Genomic DNA, 22,143 nt, shown 5'->3' on the forward strand with positions numbered 1-22,143 from the left:
GGGCTGGTGTGGGTGCGGCACAGTGGATGTGGGTCAGGCAGGGCCCTGATCCCACAGGACCACCAGATCCAGGTGTGGAGCTAGAGTGACAGGAACCCACTGAAGGGTTTTTAAATAAAGAAGTGATGTGAACCGATGTACCTTCTTAGCAGATCGTCCTAGATTTAGAGAATGGATTGCACTGGGGGTAGACAAGAAGGGAGTTCGGGCAAGTGCGTTGGGGGAAATAAATAATTAAAACCAAAACTTCTCCCTACCCAGAAAAACCTCCCTATCCACAAAAGTAAAAGAGAAAAAAATAGAAACGCTGTTATTGTTGAATAAGCTTTCAATCAGAATGCGATTCCTGTCACCGGCATTCTGCTAAGAAATTGCAAAGAAAGAAAAAAATCTCACCCTTTCATTATCAAGCAGATAAAACTCATTACAGACTTGTTCTTCAAGATGAACAGTAACTAGCCCTCTAGCAAGAGGGCTTAACAGTACTCTTGGTCAACACGTAGTTCATCCTAGATCCACCCAGAAATTGGGGTGATCATCTGTGGTAGCTGTGGTTTTATATAAAGAAAAAATAAACTGTGTGCATCCTTATGAAAGGAGGTAGTTTTGCAACTTGGAGTCAGGTGCCTGCAGAAGACTTAGGCTCCTGTCCTTTTGTGGAAGGAGTAGGCACGGGCATTACCTTCCTTGATGATCCATTTCAAAGAGATGGCCTCAGGTCCTAAGGAAAGACATTCCTAGGTCTTAAAGCTGCCAGGAGGCTTATTTAGCTTTTGTAAATATCCACATCCATTTCAAAGGAACTGAGAAAGTACCTTTGAAGTTGAAGGTTTTCTAAAGAAAATGCTCTAAGAAAGGGAGGGGGAGAAGTCTGGTCCTTTATCTGCTGCAGGGAGAATTCAGTCTTTCACTTTTGTTTTGCAAATGCCCTTACTCTCCTAGTGACTGGGACCCAGGTACCAGAAGGAACTGGAGGTGCTTCTCAGGGTGACAAGATGTGCCCTGGAGTGAATGTTTGCTGTGGACAGGGAGGACTCAAGGACAACTACTAAGGTTTTGATTTGAGCAACTCGGAAGGCGGGGGTGCCATTTACAGAGAGGGAAAAATAGTAAATATGAACTCAATTAATGGGGCAGAAATCAATTATGAAATTCATGATCTGCTTTACAAACTCACAATGCTAACACGTCCACTTTCCTCCATAGTTGACCTTCTAAAACACCCTCCTGCCTCTTCGAGCATCAAATTCAGAATCTCCCTCTTGAGGAATCCCAGTTCTCCTTGGAAATAGCCAAGAAATAACTTTGGGATCACATGCTCCCAAAGGGAATCAGTTTTACTTCTCAGCACCCTTGGGGTAGGGGACTGGGCTGAGAGTCAGGTCCTGAAAATCTGTGGCTGCTTGCTGCCAAGTAGTGTCCCTGCTGAAGATGGGTCCTGCAACCATCTGTGACTATGATGCTTGGAGGGTGTGCAGGAACTGGATTTCCACTTATTACTTTATATCCCTCCCATTCAACCCTTGTTTCCTAAATAGCATTCAATCCTCCATTCACCCTCCAGGGTCCTAAAGGGCTCAGATTCTCAGCCACATTCAGGGCTGAATCAAAGCTGCCCCCGAATGTTTCAGCCCTAACTGTCCTGCCTCGAGTTCAACCTGTGTCTATCATTTCCCCTTTGAAGAGCTGATGTCTGCAACAACCTAGCTTAGAGGCGACCCAGATGTATTTCCAGTGTAAAATCAGGTGCACTTGACTGGGACCTTATTCCCTTCTTCCTCAAAAGACTGCTTATGCAAACTAACCCTGCTCCACCTGGCCATTAAAAAGGGATGGTCTCTGTTAAGCAAAAGCGGATTGCTCCCCAGGGTACTGGGGGAGGACACGCCCTACGTTTGCATAACTAAGAGGACCTCGGGAGTGACAGCCTGATTCCTAATTTGCATCAGCCTGATGCCAGTGCACAGAAGCAAGGAGCTTCACAGGCTATTGACCCTCCACATTAAAGGAATAGAAAGAATAAAAAGTGTTTCACCAGCCCGGCAATAGCATCACTGCCCAGCAAGTAGCCAATTCTACTTTATAAACCTGATTTCAAACCCAATAGCTTTCCTTCATGTGTTGAACAACAGAGGTTCCATGTAATGCACAGGCTGTAATCTGAGTATTAGATGCGACTACTTCTGTATATTGGTGTTGCTTTATGTATTTCTCTACAGATATGAGAAGCATTTTATCTATGGAGGTACGCAGGGATGTTTTAAATGATATCGGTACGCTAAGCAAACATACTTCTATGAACTAATACCTCAGTCAACAAATACAGTTTTACATGATGTTTAAAAAACATGTAAGTAGGAGTTTATGCATTTAATAGAATGTGGTCCCAACTTTGTTTTAGCAAAATAGGAAAATAATACAACTTTGCATATACATATAAATATAATTAATATTCATAATAAGTAAATATAATTATTATGTATAAATGACAATAATAAATATAATTATTATATATAAATGATAATAAATATTATATGAATACATAAATGATATTTATAATTTTCATAAATTATTACACTTATATTTGTATTATATATTATAAAATAAATATATAATATGTATCATAAAATAAATGTACAAAAATAGATATTTATATTATAAATAGAATTATTAAAATTACTATATTTATATTATAAATAGAATTATAAAAATTATATTTATATTCAAAATTGTGCTATTTATATAATATATAAATATACTATATAATATTTAATATAAAATATTATATATTTTTATTTATATGCAAACTTGTGGTTTTTTGGTTTTTTGTTTTGAGATGGAGTCTCACCCTGTTGCCCAGGCTAGAGTACAATGGTGCCATCTCAGCTCACTGCAACCTCCACCTCCTGGGTTCAAGCAATTCTCCTGCCTTAGCCTCTCGAGTAGCTGGGATTACAGGCATGCGCCACCACGCCCAGCTAATTTTTTGTGTCTTTAGTAGAGACGGGGTTTCACCATATTGGCCAGGCTGGTCTTGAACTCCTGACCTTGTGATCCACTCGCCTCGGCCTCCCAAAATGCTGGGATTACAGGTGTGAGCCACCGCACCCAGCCCGCAAAGTTGTGATATATATACATATCTTATCTAGTTGCAAAGAGATTGACGTTATTGCAGCGTCTGGTTCTGCAGTGCAGTACCACACACTGTCAATCCTGCTGTTGGAAACAGAGTCAGACCCACTGCTGTTTTGTGAAGGGCAGCACAGGTTCTGTGTTGCGCAAGCTGACTGGGATGGTTCTGGACGCAGCCTCACAGGTGGCAGAGATGTCCCCTCAGAGGCCAATGGGCCTGTGGAAAGTGCCTCTGTGACTTGAGATTTTCCAGGGAACGCCTGTGGGAAACTGAAAAACAGGACACGCCTCTTCTCAGGAACAGGTGCTGCCTTTTTCTAGGGTCATTGAGGGATAAGACTGATGCACCTGAAAATGTTGTCTTCTTTTTTATGGCAAGAAACTAGAAACCTTCAGAGTCACCAACAAATCCAATTTGCAGAAAAGATATGTAAGAGAAAAATGAGTAAAGTGTATGATGTGGCATATAAAAGAATACAGCCACGGAAGAGGAGTGACAACGTGCTCTGCCAATCGCTTTGTGATAAGCCTGAAGTGGAAAAGCAGTTTCTGCCCCTAATGGAGTGTCCTTGGGTGGGGGCTTCTGTATTAGTCTAGAATAAGCTTTCTTGCTTTTACCAGAAAACATCTTTCCATCATTCATAACTAGAGGAAAATAAAATGAAATTTGTTTAAAAGACCCAAATGATGTATTTTGCACTACATTGCTTAAAATTGTTCTCTTTCTCCTTCCTCAAGCCTTCTTATAGGTTTTTTACTCCAATCTGGCTAACTCTAGGAACTTTTCATCTTTATTTCACCATTCTAAATACAAAGTGTGAGGGTCGGGGGTTTGCTTAAATTTAAGTAAGCCTTAGTAGTTTATTTATGGCAATTTTAAATAACCTTTGAAAATATACAAGCAGATATATACATGAGCTCTAAGTGCATATATAACTGTTTTATTAAAACTTACATTTTCATATAACTGGCATAAACTTTAGCTAATTATGTAGATGCATAATTAGAATAATTAGAATAATGTTGTAGATGCAGTAGTTCTGTTTATTAGACAACATGAACTTCACAAGTTTAAAACTTTTAATTGCATGCTGCATTATTATTGTTATACATATTCCAAATAAAAATGGGGTTGAGAACTACAAAAGGTACTTTCAAAAATGAACAGAATATTATGCCATTAATGGACATGTAACCACTAGTGCAAGCCAGTGTTTCTACTGATACTCTGTGGAATTCTATTTGGAAGGATTTTAAGAGATTTTCTAGGAAAACTGTGCTCTATGATGACAATGTGGGATACGCTGGATTAAACAATGATTTTTAAAAGCTTTTTTTTTTTACTGTAGTACAGCTCTGAACCTTTAATCCCTAATGTGCAATGGAAATCTCTAAGGGGAAACTGGGGTGTACAGTATTTGCCAATCTTATTTGACCAGATCCTATTAACTCCCAGAAAAGTGTTCAACAGAGCACTTATTTTTTGAAAGGCTGATATATCTGTTAAAATTCTTATTTGTGTATAAAATCTGTGCACCTTTGTGTAAAACTTTCTTAGTAGTGGGTATTATATATCTTTTCTTTTGATAAATATTAAATAAAAATTTAATTTTTTTATTAAATAAGGACATCTTGGTTTTAAAAATTATAATGAAACTGTCATCCCTGATGTCCTTGGCATCAGGGGACTTTTGTTTTTAAATTCTTGTACTGTTATATAACATTCATTTCATTATATAAATGTTGCTATATTTACAATGGCTATCACTCTATGACAATTATTTTAATACTATACACTTATTGTTAATTTTTTAACCTATATAAACTGTGACAGAAACTATCACTTGGAAATGAATACTTAATTATACATGTGACCACTTGCTTGAGGAAAGGAAGAATTTTCCTTTGAAGATGGGAAATTCAGTCAGATGAACAAGATTGTACATATACAGTAGGATTTGCTTATGATTATTTTCTGAAACCCAGAGAAATCTCAGCAACAGTTGATCATAGATTCTATAGGAACATCACTCAAAGAGTAAATTCCAGAATTCATGTAAAATGCTGGCTCAGGAAAGGTACCACTTTGGTACCAAGACAGTGGCCAATTGCTTTGTGATTCTGGTGATTGTATTCTATGATTAGTGTTCTATGTTAGAAAAATGTGTGGCTTATGGGTGAGACCTTCATGACTTTCTAACTGTAAGTGTTGCATCTTCACATCTATCCTGCCTTCCTTTGCTCTCCCAGGCTTCTCTTGGAGTCATAGGCTTGGATTTCCCTGTGTTCCAGTCTTTGCAGCTGATGGGAGGAAAGTGGGAAAGTACAGAAATGGCCTTCAGGTGACTCTGATTGTCATTCCCTCTCTCTTTCCATTGAAAACCCCACTCTGAAACCCAAGCACTCTCTCTTGATCTCCACTGAGAATGCTGTTTTCAAGTGAGATTCCCCTGTTCAAAACACGAGTAATGATAATGATATTGATAATGACGTGAAGAATGGTGTGTCAGAAATCATGGCCAGTGTTATGAAATAAGTGTGATTGAGGGGCTTCCATTTGCAATATTACAGTAAGGACTCTTAAAACTTATATGCTGAAAATATAGTACAAGTGCTGGTTACAAATGGTTTTGGATTTTCAAACTGTGTCATTGAACCTGCAAGAAAATAAGGACTCCTGGATGACATGAAATGCAGAAATGGAGAGAGGTTGTGAAACTCGGAAGCCAGCTCTGCCCTGATTGACTCTGCTGATTCCCTGTGATGTGGAGCTTCCACTCTGAGAGTCCCTTGGCTCAGGGGATAGAAAACAAATCTAAGTCTTTCTGATGTTGAAAATATAATAGGAGACTCTCAGGTATAGCTGGGAGACCAAAGGGTGTTCTACTCTCAGTGTTGGGAGAATAGACAGACATAGATGTTGACGGAGACATAGTTGCATGCAACTCACAACAGCCAGAGGGTTTCACACTAGTCTGTAGGTGAATTTCTACCATCTTTGGGGTCCAAAATACCTCAAGCTGATAATTTATTTTTGAAAAGAGGAAGTTTTCTGTTGTTCCAGGCAGATCCTCTAATCTAATGTGTATCTCCTCTGGATAGGTGTACCTTCAAACCTGCATACAAAGAATTACCATAAGTAAAGTTCCCCAGAACAGAAGTGCAAATATGAAAACTTACAAACAGCTTAGTTTACATGAGAAATTGGAATTCTTATCAGATTCAGACTGTAATAATGAAAAAAAAGAATAAAAATATGAGTAGGAAACCAAATACTACATGAATGGCCAAATAAATGTGAAAATAATCCCAGCCATCACATATCCTTACTAAACGTAATTTGCAAAAAGACAAACAAAACAAAACGAACAGATTATTTTAGTGTATTAATCTGTTTTCTGCTGCTTATAACAGACTCTCTGAAACTGGGTAGTTTATAAAGAAAATAAATATACTTCTCACAGATATGCCGGCTGAGAAATCCAAGGTCAACGGACCACATCTGGCCCTCTTGCTGGTGGGGATTCTGGAGTCCTGATGTGTGCAGGCATCGCCTGGCGAGGGGCTGAGCATGCCAGCTCAGGTCACTCTTCCTATAAAGTCACCAGTTCCCCTCCTGTGATAGCCCATTAATCCATTAATTTACAAATGATTAATACAATCACCTCTTAAAGGCCTCACCTCCCAATATGACCATACTGATTACATTTCAACATAAGTTTTTGAGGGGACAAATAGTCAAACCATAGTATTTATGAAGTAGAAAAAGTAGGCCAAGTAAAAGCTCTGAGATGAAAAAAATGAAAAGAAAAAATAAGCAAACAAATTGGTAAATATGTATGAAAATTTAAACAATCATCAGTCAACTATGTAAAACAATAATATTTAATTTATGAAGTTTATAAAAACAAACGGATAATGACTATGTCTAATTTAAGATTTTTTAAAAAAATAACTAAAATACCTAGCAATTCATGTAATTAGAGAGAGAATAATAAATATTAAAGAAGAAGGTAAGACTATTACAACTAAATACATACTAAAATTTCTAGAAAGTCTACTAAAATAAAAGCATGAGAAAAAATTAATTAGTATGAAAGCAAGCAAAAAGGTAGAGCAAATGGGGGTGCACATAGAAAACACAAGCTAAGATGGTCGAGAGAAATCCAAATAGAGAAGAAACTTCAGGGACTATGAGTAGACTAAATTACCCAATTAAAGGACAAATTCTGAGACTGAATTTAAAGAACAGTCTAACTGCATGCTGTTTGGAAGTGAAAATCTAAAACATACGAGTCCAAGTCATTTGAAAGAGCAAGTGTGTACCAGCAGCATGTACAATAATTTTCATAGCAGCATTTTATATAAGGGCAAAAAGAAAAATAACTCAAAGATCCATCAAGAGGAGGATGGAAAAATCATGGTACATTCATGCAATGGAAAACTATACAGCAATGAAAATGAGTAGACCAGAGCATCATGCCTAAACGTAGATGACTTCCAAAAACATAATACAAGCAAAAAAAGGAGAGAGAGAGATACAGAACTTGCAACATATAATTCCAGTTAAGCACTTGATTTCAGGAAACTGATATATGTGGCTAAAACTGGAATGCATACATTTATGGTAACTATGAAGAAAAGCAAGGGAATGATAAATATAAAATTCAGAAAGTGACTTCCCGTGAAGTGGAGGAAGAAGGTGACATGGGGAAGGGTATATTCTGTGCATTGATCATATTGATGTATTGGTAAATATTCTGTTTCTTAGAGTTGGTAGAACAGATGTTCATGTCATTGTTCTCACTGTGTTATAAATACACACATATACATTTCAATGTAATAAAAATCAATATGAGAGAAATAGAAGGTGGTGAAGACAGCTTCTGGCCTCAATTAGCTTGGAGAATAGTAAGCAGAAAGGCAAGTTAGCAAGTTTTTACACTTCATCTTCACAGCAGACTTAATAACTTACGTAGTAGCCTAATTTTTACTGATTTGTTAGCTGATGATAAGTGTGCTTAAGTGATCATTAAGTACTAATTAGGTACTAATTAAGTCCTGATGGGATTTGAAGCAGGTCTGACCAACCATAGGATCCTTGATGTCTGCATGATATGACACTATTGGATAGAGCTTTGATCTTTTAATCTGCACAGTTTAACATTTTCTCTTGTTCTGAATTATTTGTTCATTGCCTCCCCATTAGGTTAAAAATGTCTGAATAGCACAGAGCAGGTCTTATTCTTTTTTATATATCTTCTACCTTTTTATTTAAATGGATTTTATTATTCCATTTATCTATCCATATGTAGACATATGTTTATGCAAACACACAAACACAAACAAATGCTTCAGAATTTACAAAACAAAAAGCAAAGCCTACTCATTACTTTAAGGCTTCAAATAGTAAAATGGACACTGTGATGGTATGTATATAGAATAATACACTAATCTCTTTTTTTTTTTTTTTTTTTTTTTTTTTGCTCTTTCATAAAACATTGTGTTGAAAACACTGAAGCACTTTGCAGAGAGAAAGTCAGCTTTTAATCGTCATCTCTTATGCGGTGGAGTGGAAGAAAGAGCTCATTATTCTAATTGAAAGTAAAAATGAAAAAAAATCTAAGCTTTGGATTTTTCAGGAGTATCTTTCTAATTTTCAGTACAACACATAATACACAGCAGTTATAGAAACTGGAGAAAACAATTCCTATTTCTTGAGGCTGCTGCATTTTAGTGTGATGGGGGGAACTCTGGTGAAAGCTCTGGGCTTGAGGGATTCTTTCCTGATTGGGTGCAGGCAGAGTTGATGGCTGCCTATGGGATGTGATTTTAGGCTCATCGTTTGCAATGCACTTTACACGTGATTACCAGAGACTGACATGACAAGGCTCCAGTGGCCCCTGAAAGCACATGCACCACCCTGCTTTGCAGATTCTGGCCTCTACTCAACAGATTTGAGATTCTTTATATATATGCAAAAAGACAGAATATTATTTTCAGAGCTTTTGTTAACATTAGGGTAGCCATATAATATATTGTCCAACTTGGAATTTTTTGGGTGAGTGAAAGGGGGTTATTAATAATTTTGCCAAGACAATGGCACCTATGGGATCCTGGGTAAAACTCACTGGTCATCTCCTCTGGACCTTCTACCCTTGGCATCTCAACCAAGGTTATTGGATCACCTTTGAAGGCACAGACCTTAAGGAAATTCTTCCTATTTTGTTTTCCTTGAGGTTGGTGTACTTTAACTAGTTTATATAACTTGCAGTATGGGGTTTCATTAAAATATTGCTAAAGAGAAAATCAGTCTGTGTATATGTATTTATTCTCAGGATAATGTAATTTTTATTTAAAAAAAAACCTTGATATGTTTCATCATTGGTTTCATTTTCAGTAGAATTTTGCTAGAATTTATTCAATGTAAGCACAATGAAGATGTATGTCATTGAATGTATCTCTGGGAAAAGGAACTGTTTTTGTATGTTCATGTGTAGACAAATGACTTATTATGCCAATGAAGAATGCTTCAACCCACAAGAACAACCACACCTACAGGAATGTGGAAACCATGTTTTCCAGCCTGTGACCTGGCCTTCTCTTCTGTTTGCAGCGTCAATTGCAGCCACCTGCAACGATCCAGGTATGCCTCAAAATGGCACCCGCTATGGAGACAGCAGAGAGGCTGGAGACACCATCACATTCCAGTGTGACCCTGGCTATCAGCTCCAAGGACAAGCCAAAATCACCTGTGTGCAGCTCAATAACCGGTTCTTTTGGCAACCAGACCCTCCTACATGCATAGGTATCAGCCAACAGAACTTAGAAATTTTATATTCAGGAATGGATGCATGTTGTCATTTAAATTGCTCCATAAATGTATTATTCCTTCAGAAATATTTCTCAAGAGTTTCTTTCATGTTCGCTGGCTCTCTGAGACTCCTGAAATGTTATTGTAAACCTTTAAACTTTATTTAATTAGGTGGGATAAAGGAAGTCATCCCCTTAATGTACAGTAATTGACATTTACCGTACATTTCCTACCCTTAACAAATGTTATATAAACATGGATCAATCAAATTACTGTAATTTAAAATTCTAGGCGGCTCAAAATTTATAACCCTACCATTGCTATTCTGATTTTTAATATAGAAACATGCCCTGAGGCAAAACCTACTCACTAAAAGTACTTTCTCTTTTTAGATGTTTTTCCCCTATAATACTAGTACATTTAAAACAGAATTCTGAAAACTAGAAATTATACTGTTTGTATTAAAATGACGATAAAAGGAGGTTTGTTTCTGCAATTTATTAACGTTTTATAGTCTGACCTTATTAAAAGGATAACAAATGATTTTGCAGACTTTGGCTTGAATAGCCACCTGAGACAATTTATCATAAATATGGTTTTAGGCCAATATATATTTTATGTAAAATAGTAATTTCAGGTAGATGGTCTCTTCATTCAATAAAATATTTTACCATGAAATTCCTACTTAGAGTATATCATCTTAGTTTTGAAAAGAAACTCTACTGAACTTTATTATTTTAAGGAACTATCACAGTTTAGTACTTCTTTATAATCTGTCTGAAAAATGTAAAATTTAATTGATGTGTGAAGAGAGAAAGTGATCATGAAATGGGTAAACCATTTTGCAGAGGATGACCTTGGAGGGGATTTGTGGTTTGAAATGGTTTTGATTGTTGTGTGCACAGCGGTGGTAAAATTCTCAGTGGTCTTGGGGAGCTATGATACAGCGTTCTTGCTTATGACAAACCACTTATCCCAGTTGTGAAGACACATGAAGTTGGATAGCTGTGCTTGTTAGCATTCTCAGCCTTGTCGGGGAGCAATCTATGTTTGTTTAATGTTTGATGCTGCGTTTACTTTTCATAACGTCTGTGAACACAGTCACGCATTTTTACTCACGCTGAGTCATCAGAAGACTGGGGAGATTTCGGCGTGTTTCTTTTTTAAAGTGGAGTGATTGCCTATAAATGTGGCAATCATTTTAAACCAATGGTCTATTTTTACATTAGGAAAGTTTTTTTTTTTCCTTCCATTTTGCATATTTTTAGGCTCATGGAGGAATACATTAAAAAGCGATATAACTATGAGTTAATCCCTTAAAAGTAATTCATTAATTTATATTAATTTGAACATGCAAATATAAAATTTGGCCATCTCCTAATTAATCTACAAACAAATTGATCTTTTGTTAGATCATCTCTTAGTTATTTTATTTTGACCAGCAACTAGGTAATCCAAAACGCACCAAAAGCTAAATAAGTAACTCTGTCTCTACCTTGAATGTCAGTTTCAAGGACAAGCTGAAATCACTTGCAGGCAAATGAATAATCAATTATTTTGGCAAACAGACCCGCCTACATGCATAGGTATTATGTAACAGAAAAATGGAAAATACATAATTGGAAATAAATTAACATTATATTTTTATTACATTGTAATTTTCTGTTTTTTAGGAATGAGGTTTACGTCCTTTGTGACAAGCTTGCCCATTAGGGCATGAGTTAATCATAATTAGCACTTATGTAAATTATGTTTCGAAGATTCAAAACACTTTTTAATTTTTTTACCTTTTTTCATATTAAAGGGTAATACATTTTACTGAAGACATTTTATAAAGTATATTAAAGAGGAGAAAAACATTGTCATCTTTTTACCTGGAGACAATTACAAATTAATATAGACATTTATAAATGATTTCATAATTATGTATATGTAATCTATTTTAAAATGTTTTAGGCTGGGCGCGGTGGCTCACGCCTGTAATCCCAGCACTTTAGGAGGCCAAGGCGGGCAGATCACTTGAGGTCAGAAATTTGAGACCAGCCTGGGCAATATGGTCAAACCCTATCTCTACTAAAAATACAAACATTAGCCAGGTGTGGTGGTGCACGCCTGTGATCCCAGCTACTTGGGAGGCTGAAACATGAGAATTGCTTGAACCTGGAAGGCAGAAGTTGCAGTGAGCCAGGATCACGCCACTGCACTCCAGCCTGTGCAACAGAGTGAGACTCTGTCTCAAAAATAAAAAAGTTTTAAAATGACAGCATCCTGCATGACTATTTTGTAAATTGCACTTTTTACTTACCAGTAAGTGGTGTGTATATTTTATGTTACTATGTATTTTCTACTAATTTTTAATGACTAAATCATATCTGTTTAGAAGGCACCACTATACCACCAATGCCACTCTCTAGTGTCTATTTGTTTGAATCTACCAATATTGACTTTTCAGGTCCCTTATTATTGTATAATTAAGTTGTTTTAACCTTTTCCCTATTCTAAAGATAGCTGCAATGAGCACCCATGTTGCAAAATAAATCATGATTATTGACAAATGACATATTTCTACAAACTTGCATATTTCTAGGACTTTTTAAACATGTTTTTGTTTCATTTTGTTTTTGAGGTGGAGTCTCTCTCTGTCACTGAGGCTGGAGTGCAGTGGCATGATTTCAGCTCATTGCAACCTCCACCTTCCAGGTTTGAGCAATTCTCCTGCCTCAGCCTCCCACGTAGGTGGGATTACAGGCACCCACTACCACGCCCGGCTAATTTTTTTAATATTTTTAGTAGAGATGGGTTTTCACTGTGTTGGCCAGGCTGGTCTCAAACTCCTGACCTCGTGATCTGCCTGCCTCGGACTTCCAAAGTGCTGGGATTGCAGGTGTCACCCATCGCGCCCGGCCCATTTTTAAAATCACTTTCAGAGCAGTCACACAGATTTACCTTGCCATCAGCCATAAATATTTATTAATATTTTCTCTGACTCAGAGAACACACCACACATGATAGATCTTAAGGCAAACAGTGATGATGTCTTGTTTTAATTGGCATTTTAAATTAATAATAAGGTCAAACTTTTTTTTTCATATGCTTGTTGGCTGTTTGAATTTGTTCTTTCCTGATTGATCAGCTAACTTACTTTTTTCCTTTGCATTATCAGTGTATATTTACTCATTACTGGCTATCTCTCTTTCTTTCTCTTTCATAAAATATCTTAACCTCTCACCTGTTGTGTGTGACAACATTTATTTTCAACACCTGCCATTTGCGGTTGCTTTTTCTTGAGTGTTGCGTGGATGCCTCACTTTTTTTTGCTGTTATTGTTACATTCTAAATGACTCCTACCATAAAGGCTCTTCTGTTTAGCTTTTTGACTTAGTCTAGAAGGAGAATTCTGTAGACCAAAGGACATTAATGACTTTTTTTTTTTTTTTTTTTTTTTTTTTGAGACAGGGCCTTGCTCTGTCACCTAGGCCTGGAGTGCAGTGGTGGGATCTTGGCTCACTGCAGCCTCCACTCCCAGGTTCAAGCGATTCTCCTGCCTCAACCTCCTGAGTAGCTGGGATTATAGGTGTGCGCCACTAAGCCCAGCTATTTTTTGTATTTTTAGTAGAGGTGAGGTTTTGCCATGTTAGCCAGGCTGGTCTCGAACTCCTGCCCTCAGATGATCCACCCACCTAGGCCTCCCAAAGTGCTGGGATTACAAGCATGAGCCACTGTGTTCGGCTTCAACTTCCTTATTCTGAGTAAAGTATCCCTAAAAAGTCTTCATTTTCTTATATAGCCTGCAATTGCTTTTCCCCAAGTCCAAATTGCAAAACAATCTGAAAAGCCAAAATGTACCCTAGGTTTGCAGAAATTCATTTAGGGACAACAGACTGTCCTGACATAAAGGTGTCTATTTAGAAAATGTGTATCGCACCCAATGGTGTGAACATTCACATGTTTTAATGCAGAAATGTAGATGGGTCTCATTAAAGACCATAGCTTCAAACCCTGATGGTGAAGGAGCTGCTACATATGTATGTTTGCTATTTAGCATAGTGGCTAAAGGTTTTGAATAAGGGGTTGGTGGGTTGAAAAGAATAGGTGGATTTTATCTCTACATTTATTCCTTCTGGAGAATTTCCTAGCATCTCTGAGTTGCATTTTTTACTATTCTAATCCTTTCCAAAATATTTTGCAAGATAATTAAAACCTAAGAAAACGAACATGAAGAATACCAGACCAAACGAGAGAACAAACAAGGCCAGGCAGCACTCCTTAATTCCACTTTCAGCTTTTAAATCAACTCGATTGAAAGTGCCTCCTGCGACCTATGTGACTAAGACAGGGTTTCCCCTGTGTGTCTTTTAAATCAATATTTGAATCATATCCCTGAACTATTCCTGCTGGTAGCACCCTGTAGACAGTGCCCTGAATCTGTCATTTTTCATCTTTCAAAACCTGCATGGAGCAGAATCTTCTAGACTTTCAGGTACCTTCTTTCTCTGCATCAGCTCTCCTCCCTCATCGGTCCACGCAAGCACTTCTCCACGCTGTCAGCAGCATGATTCGGAGGAGGCACTGCCCTGTGTGAGCTGAGGGTGATTCTGAGGAGGAACTGCCCTGTGAGAGCTGAGGGTGATTCAGAGACACTGCCCTGTGGGAGCTGAGGGTGATTCTGAGGAGGAACTGCCCTGTGGGAGCTGAGGGTGATTCCGAGGAGGCCCTGCCCTGTGAGAGCTGAGGGTGATTCTGAGAGGAACTGCCCTGTGAGAGCTGAGGGTGATTCTGAGAGGAACTGCCTTGTGGGAGCTGAGGGTGATTCTGAGGAAGAACTGCCCTGTGAGAGCTGAGGGTGATTCTGAGGAGGAAATGCCCTGTGAGAGCTGAGGGTGATTCTGAGGAGGAAATGCCCTGTGAGAGCTGAGGGTGATTCTGAGGAGGCCCTGCCCTGTGAGAGCTGAGGGTGATTCTGAGAGGAACTGCCCTGTGAGAGCTGAGGGTGATTCTGAGAGGAACTGCCCTGTGGGAGCTGAGGGTGATTCTGAGAGGAACTGCCCTGTGAGAGCTGAGGGTGATTCTGAGGAGACACTGCCCTGTGAGAGCTGAGGGTGATTCTGAGGAGACACTGTCCTGTGAGAGCTGAGGGTGATTCTGAGGAGGAACTGTCCTGTGAGAGCTGAGGGTGATTCTGAGGAGGAACTGTCCTGTGAGAGCTGAGGGTGATTCTGAGGAGACACTGCCCTGTGAGAGCTGAGGGTGATTCTGAGGAGACACTGCCCTGTGAGAGCTGAGGGTGATTCAGAGACACTGCCCTGTGAGAGCTGAGGGTGATTCTGAGGAGACACTGTCCTGTGAGAGCTGAGGGTGATTCTGAGAGGAACTGCCCTGTGAGAGCTGAGGGTGATTCTGAGGAGACACTGCCCTGTGAGAGCTGAGGGTGATTCTGAGGAGACACTGCCCTGTGGGTGCTGAGGGTGATTCTGAGGAGACACTGCCCTGTGAGAGCTGAGGGTGATTCAGAGACACTGCCCTGTGAGAGCTGAGGGTGATTCTGAGGAGACACTGCCCTGTGAGAGCTGAGGGTGATTCTGAGAGGAACTGCCCTGTGAGAGCTGAGGGTGATTCTGAGGAGGAACTGCCCTGTGAGAGCTGAGTGTGATTCTGAGGAGGAACTGCCCTGTGAGAGCTGAGGGTGATTCTGAGGAGACACTGCCCTGTGAGAGCTGAGGGTGATTCTGAGGAGACCGTGCCCTGTGAGAGCTGAGGGTGATTCTGAGGAGACACTGCCCTGTGAGAGCTGAGGGTGATTCTGAGGAGACACTGCCCTGTGGGAGCTGAGGGTGATTCTGAGAGGAACTGCCCTGTGAGAGCTGAGGGTGATTCTGAGGAGACACTGCCCTGTGGGAGCTGAGGGTGATTCAGAGGAGACACTGTCCTGTGAGAGCTGAGGGTGATTCTGAGGAGACACTGCCCTGTGAGAGCTGAGGGTGATTCTGAGGAAGAACTGCCCTGTGAGAGCTGAGGGTGATTCTGAGGAGACACTGCCCTGTGAGAGCTGAGGGTGATTCTGAGGAGACCGTGCCCTGTGAGAGCTGAGGGTGATTCAGAGGAGACACTGCCCTGTGAGAGCTGAGGGTGATTCTGAGGAGACACTGCCCTGTGAGAGCTGAGGGTGATTCTGAGGAGACCGTGCCCTGTGAGAGCTGAGGGTGATTCAGAGGAGACACTGCCCTGTGGGAGCTGAGGGTGATTCTGAGAGGAACTGCCCTGTGAGAGCTGAGGGTGATTCTGAGGAGACACTGCCCTGTGGGAGCTGAGGGTGATTCAGAGGAGACACTGCCCTGTGAGAGCTGAGGGTGATTCTGAGGAGACACTGCCCTGTGAGAGCTGAGGGTGATTCTGAGGAAGAACTGCCCTGTGAGAGCTGAGGGTGATTCTGAGGAAGAACTGCCCTGTGAGAGCTGAGGGTGATTCTGAGGAGACACTGCCCTGTGAGAGCTGAGGGTGAATCAGAGACACTGCCCAGTGAGAGCTGAGGGTGATTCTGAGGAGACACTGTCCTGTGAGAGCTGAGGGTGATTCTGAGAGGAACTGCCCTGTGAGAGCTGAGGGTGATTCTGAGGAGACACTGCCCTGTGAGAGCTGAGGGTGATTCTGAGGAAGAACTGCCCTGTGAGAGCTGAGGGTGATTCTGAGGAAGAACTGCCCTGTGAGAGCTGAGGGTGATTCTGAGGAGACACTGCCCTGTGAGAGCTGAGGGTGAATCAGAGACACTGCCCTGTGAGAGCTGAGGGTGATTCTGAGGAGACACTGTCCTGTGAGAGCTGAGGGTGATTCTGAGAGGAACTGCCTTGTGAGAGCTGAGGGTGATTCTGAGGAGACACTGCCCTGTGAGAGCTGAGGGTGATTCTGAGAGGAACTGCCCTGTGAGAGCTGAGGGTGATTCTGAGGAGGAACTGCCCTGTGAGAGCTGAGGGTGATTCTGAGAGGAACTGCCCTGTGAGAGCTGAGGGTGATTCTGAGGAGACACTGCCCTGTGGGAGCTGAGGGTGATTCTGAGAGGAACTGCCCTGTGAGAGCTGAGGGTGATTCTGAGGTGACCGTGCCCTGTGAGAGCTGAGGGTGATTCTGAGGAGACACTGCCCTGTGGGAGCTGAGGGTGATTCAGAGGAGACACTGCCCTGTGAGAGCTGAGGGTGATTCTGAGGAGACACTGCCCTGTGAGAGCTGAGGGTGATTCTGAGGAAGAACTGCCCTGTGAGAGCTGAGGGTGATTCTGAGGAAGAACTGCCCTGTGAGAGCTGAGGGTGATTCTGAGGAGACACTGTCCTGTGAGAGCTGAGGGTGATTCTGAGAGGAACTGCCCTGTGAGAGCTGAGGGTGATTCTGAGGAGGAACTGCCCTGTGAGAGCTGAGGGTGATTCTGAGGAGACACTGCCCTGTGGGAGCTGAGGGTGATTCTGAGAGGAACTGCCCTGTGAGAGCTGAGGGTGATTCTGAGGTGACCGTGCCCTGTGAGAGCTGAGGGTGATTCTGAGGAAGAACTGCCCTGTGAGAGCTGAGGGTGATTCTGAGGAGACACTGTCCTGTGGGAGCTGAGGGTGATTCTGAGGTGACCGTGCCCTGTGAGAGCTGAGGGTGATTCTGAGGAGACACTGCCCTGTGGGAGCTGAGGGTGATTCAGAGGAGACACTGCCCTGTGAGAGCTGAGGGTGATTCTGAGGAGACACTGCCCTGTGAGAGCTGAGGGTGATTCTGAGGAAGAACTGCCCTGTGAGAGCTGAGGGTGATTCTGAGGAAGAACTGCCCTGTGAGAGCTGAGGGTGATTCTGAGGAGACACTGCCCTGTGAGAGCTGAGGGTGAATCAGAGACACTGCCCTGTGAGAGCTGAGGGTGATTCTGAGGAGACACTGTCCTGTGAGAGCTGAGGGTGATTCTGAGAGGAACTGCCCTGTGAGAGCTGAGGGTGATTCTGAGGAGGAACTGCCCTGTGAGAGCTGAGGGTGATTCTGAGGAGACACTGCCCTGTGGGAGCTGAGGGTGATTCTGAGAGGAACTGCCCTGTGAGAGCTGAGGGTGATTCTGAGGTGACCGTGCCCTGTGAGAGCTGAGGGTGATTCTGAGGAAGAACTGCCCTGTGAGAGCTGAGGGTGATTCTGAGGAGACACTGTCCTGTGGGAGCTGAGGGTGATTCTGAGGAGGAACTGCCCTGTGAGAGCTGAGTGTGATTCTGAGGAGGAAATGCCCTGTGAGAGCTGAGGGTGATTCTGAGAGGAACTGCCCTGTGAGAGCTGAGTGTGATTCTGAGGAGGAACTGCCCTGTGAGAGCTGAGGGTGATTCTGAGGAGACACTGCCCTGTGAGAGCTGAGGGTGATTCTGAGGAGACACTGCCCTGTGAGAGCTGAGGGTGATTCTGAGGAGACACTGCCCTGTGAGAGCTGAGGGTGATTCTGAGGAGACCGTGCCCTGTGAGAGCTGAGGGTGATTCAGAGGAGACACTGCCCTGTGAGAGCTGAGGGTGATTCTGAGGAGACACTGCCCTGTGGGAGCTGAGGGTGATTCTGAGAGGAACTGCCCTGTGAGAGCTGAGGGTGATTCTGAGGAGACACTGCCCTGTGGGAGCTGAGGGTGATTCAGAGGAGACACTGCCCTGTGAGAGCTGAGGGTGATTCTGAGGAGACACTGCCCTGTGAGAGCTGAGGGTGATTCTGAGGAAGAACTGCCCTGTGAGAGCTGAGGGTGATTCTGAGGAAGAACTGCCCTGTGAGAGCTGAGGGTGATTCTGAGGAGACACTGCCCTGTGAGAGCTGAGGGTGAATCAGAGACACTGCCCTGTGAGAGCTGAGGGTGATTCTGAGGAGACACTGCCCTGTGGGAGCTGAGGGTGATTCTGAGAGGAACTGCCCTGTGAGAGCTGAGGGTGATTCTGAGGAGACACTGCCCTGTGAGAGCTGAGGGTGATTCTGAGGAGACACTGCCCTGTGAGAGCTGAGGGTGATTCTGAGAGGAACTGCCCTGTGAGAGCTGAGGGTGATTCTGAGGAGGAACTGCCCTGTGAGAGCTGAGGGTGATTCTGAGGAGACACTGCCCTGTGGGAGCTGAGGGTGATTCTGAGAGGAACTGCCCTGTGAGAGCTGAGGGTGATTCTGAGGTGACCGTGCCCTGTGAGAGCTGAGGGTGATTCTGAGGAGACACTGTCCTGTGGGAGCTGAGGGTGATTCTGAGGAGGAACTGCCCTGTGAGAGCTGAGGGTGATTCTGAGGAGACACTGCCCTGTGAGAGCTGAGGGTGATTCTGAGGAAGAACTGCCCTGTGAGAGCTGAGGGTGATTCTGAGGAAGAACTGCCCTGTGAGAGCTGAGGGTGATTCTGAGGAAGAACTGCCCTGTGAGAGCTGAGGGTGATTCTGAGGAGACACTGCCCTGTGAGAGCTGAGGGTGAATCAGAGACACTGCCCTGTGAGAGCTGAGGGTGATTCTGAGGAGACACTGTCCTGTGAGAGCTGAGGGTGATTCTGAGAGGAACTGCCCTGTGAGAGCTGAGGGTGATTCTGAGGAGACACTGCCCTGTGAGAGCTGAGGGTGATTCTGAGGAGACACTGCCCTGTGAGAGCTGAGGGTGATTCTGAGAGGAACTGCCCTGTGAGAGCTGAGGGTGATTCTGAGGAGGAACTGCCCTGTGAGAGCTGAGGGTGATTCTGAGGTGACCGTGCCCTGTGAGAGCTGAGGGTGATTCTGAGGAGACACTGTCCTGTGGGAGCTGAGGGTGATTCTGAGGAGGAACTGCCCTGTGAGAGCTGAGGGTGATTCTGAGGAGACACTGCCCTGTGAGAGCTGAGGGTGATTCTGAGGAGACACTGCCCTGTGAGAGCTGAGGGTGATTCTGAGGAGACACTGCCCTGTGAGAGCTGAGGGTGATTCTGAGGAGGCCCTGCCCTGTGAGAGCTGAGGGTGATTCTGAGAGGAACTGCCCTGTGAGAGCTGAGGGTGATTCTGAGAGGAACTGCCCTGTGAGAGCTGAGGGTGATTCTGAGAGGAACTGCCTTGTGGGAGCTGAGGGTGATTCTGAGGAGGAAATGCCCTGTGAGAGCTGAGGGTGATTCTGAGGAGGAAATGCCCTGTGAGAGCTGAGGGTGATTCCGAGGAGGCCCTGCCCTGTGAGAGCTGAGGGTGATTCTGAGGAGGAACTGCCCTGTGAGAGCTGAGGGTGATTCGGAGGAGACACTGCCCTGTGAGAGCTGAGGGTGATTCAGAGACACTGCCCTGTGGGAGCTGAGGGTGATTCTGAGAGGAACTGTCCTGTGAGAGCTGAGGATGATTCTGAGGAGGCCCTGCCCTGTGAGAGCTGAGGGTGATTCTGAGGAGACACTGCCCTGTGAGAGCTGAGGGTGATTCTGAGAGGAACTGCCCTGTGGGAGCTGAGGGTGATTCTGAGGAGACCGTGCCCTGTGAGAGCTGAGGGTGATTCGGAGGAGACACTGCCCTGTGAGAGCTGAGGGTGATTCAGAGACACTGCCCTGTGGGAGCTGAGGGTGATTCTGAGAGGAACTGTCCTGTGAGAGCTGAGGATGATTCTGAGGAGGCCCTGCCCTGTGAGAGCTGAGGGTGATTCTGAGGAGACACTGCCCTGTGAGAGCTGAGGGTGATTCTGAGAGGAACTGCCCTGTGAGAGCTGAGGGTGATTCCGAGGAGGCCCTGCCCTGTGAGAGCTGAGGGTGATTCGGAGGAGACACTGCCCTGTGAGAGCTGAGGGTGATTCAGAGACACTGCCCTGTGAGAGCTGAGGGTGATTCTGAGGAAGAACTGCCCTGTGAGAGCTGAGGGTGATTCTGAGAGGAACTGCCCTGTGAGAGCTGAGGGTGATTCTGAGAGGAACTGCCCTGTGGGAGCTGAGGGTGATTCTGAGGAGACCGTGCCCTGTGAGAGCTGAGGGTGATTCGGAGGAGACACTGTCCTGTGAGAGCTGAGGGTGATTCTGAGGAGACACTGCCCTGTGAGAGCTGAGGGTGATTCTGAGGAAGAACTGTCCTGTGAGAGCTGAGGGTGATTCTGAGGAAGAACTGCCCTGTGAGAGCTGAGGGTGATTCTGAGGAAGAACTGCCCTGTGAGAGCTGAGGGTGATTCTGAGGAGGAACTGCCCTGTGGGAGCTGAGGGTGATTCTGAGGAGACACTGCCCTGTGAGAGCTGAGGGTGATTCTGAGGAGACACTGCCCTGTGAGAGCTGAGGGTGATTCTGAGGAGGCCCTGCCCTGTGAGAGCTGAGGGTGATTCTGAGAGGAACTGCCCTGTGAGAGCTGAGGGTGATTCTGAGAGGAACTGCCTTGTGGGAGCTGAGGGTGATTCTGAGGAAGAACTGCCCTGTGAGAGCTGAGGGTGATTCTGAGGAGGAAATGCCCTGTGAGAGCTGAGGGTGATTCCGAGGAGGCCCTGCCCTGTGAGAGCTGAGGGTGATTCTGAGGAGGCCCTGCCGTGTGAGAGCTGAGGGGACAATTTCTTCTGCACGATTCTTTTTTTTTTTTTAAAAAGCGTACTGGGGAAAATCAAGTGTTAATCTTTTTCTGTAAAAATTATATTACTCTGGAACGTATATCTGTAGAATTTATTATTATAAATATTTTCTGCAGTGGCATTCAGAGTTTGCATTCAATTAGGCTGTGAGAGTATAACAAAAACTACTGGAGTTAGTTGTATTTCTTATTATAAAAATTAAGTTTTCAGAAATGTTAAGTAAGTATTTAAAGACACCCTCATTACTGAAAATTGTGAAGCATGGGTCTTCATCTTCCTTCATCTTATTTACAAAACAAAATCTCTTTTGTGAAGGGGAAAAAATCAGCAATTAAGACATTTTCTTTTCTACATATTTTTTAATGCATATATGAGCAATAATGGGAATGAAATAAGACATATAACTTAAGGGGAAGACTATGATTTAATTGTAGTCACGCTTTAAACAACTTGGTGACAAACCACAATATTTGATATAAACAACTTTTAAACGCAGCATATTATGTATCTAAAATGTGTATACTTATAAATTCTGCAGTATTTTCACACCTTCCCTGAGATGAGAGGTTTAGGAGAAACCTTATAAAACAATCCTAAAAACTTTCCAATTCAAGAATAAAAATTGGCTTCCCTATTAACCACATTGAGCTACATAATTACTGCCTTGCTAATATAAATGTAAACACATTTAATTCAA

At 43.0% G+C, this 22,143-nt stretch overlaps 1 protein-coding gene across 1 annotated transcript in view; it reads left to right on the forward strand.

The window, feature by feature from the left end:
• The window catches only part of CSMD1 (CUB and Sushi multiple domains 1), a 2,043,790-nt gene that overhangs the window by 1,731,456 nt on the left and 290,191 nt on the right, over positions 1-22,143 (forward strand). The window contains 1 exon segment of the mRNA XM_050802644.1: positions 9,749-9,940. Coding sequence (XP_050658601.1) covers positions 9,749-9,940 — 192 coding nt within the window.

The sequence above is a fragment of the Macaca thibetana genome, chromosome 8 (genome assembly GCF_024542745.1).
Source record: "Macaca thibetana thibetana isolate TM-01 chromosome 8, ASM2454274v1, whole genome shotgun sequence".
NCBI classification, from domain to species: domain Eukaryota; kingdom Metazoa; phylum Chordata; class Mammalia; order Primates; family Cercopithecidae; genus Macaca; species Macaca thibetana.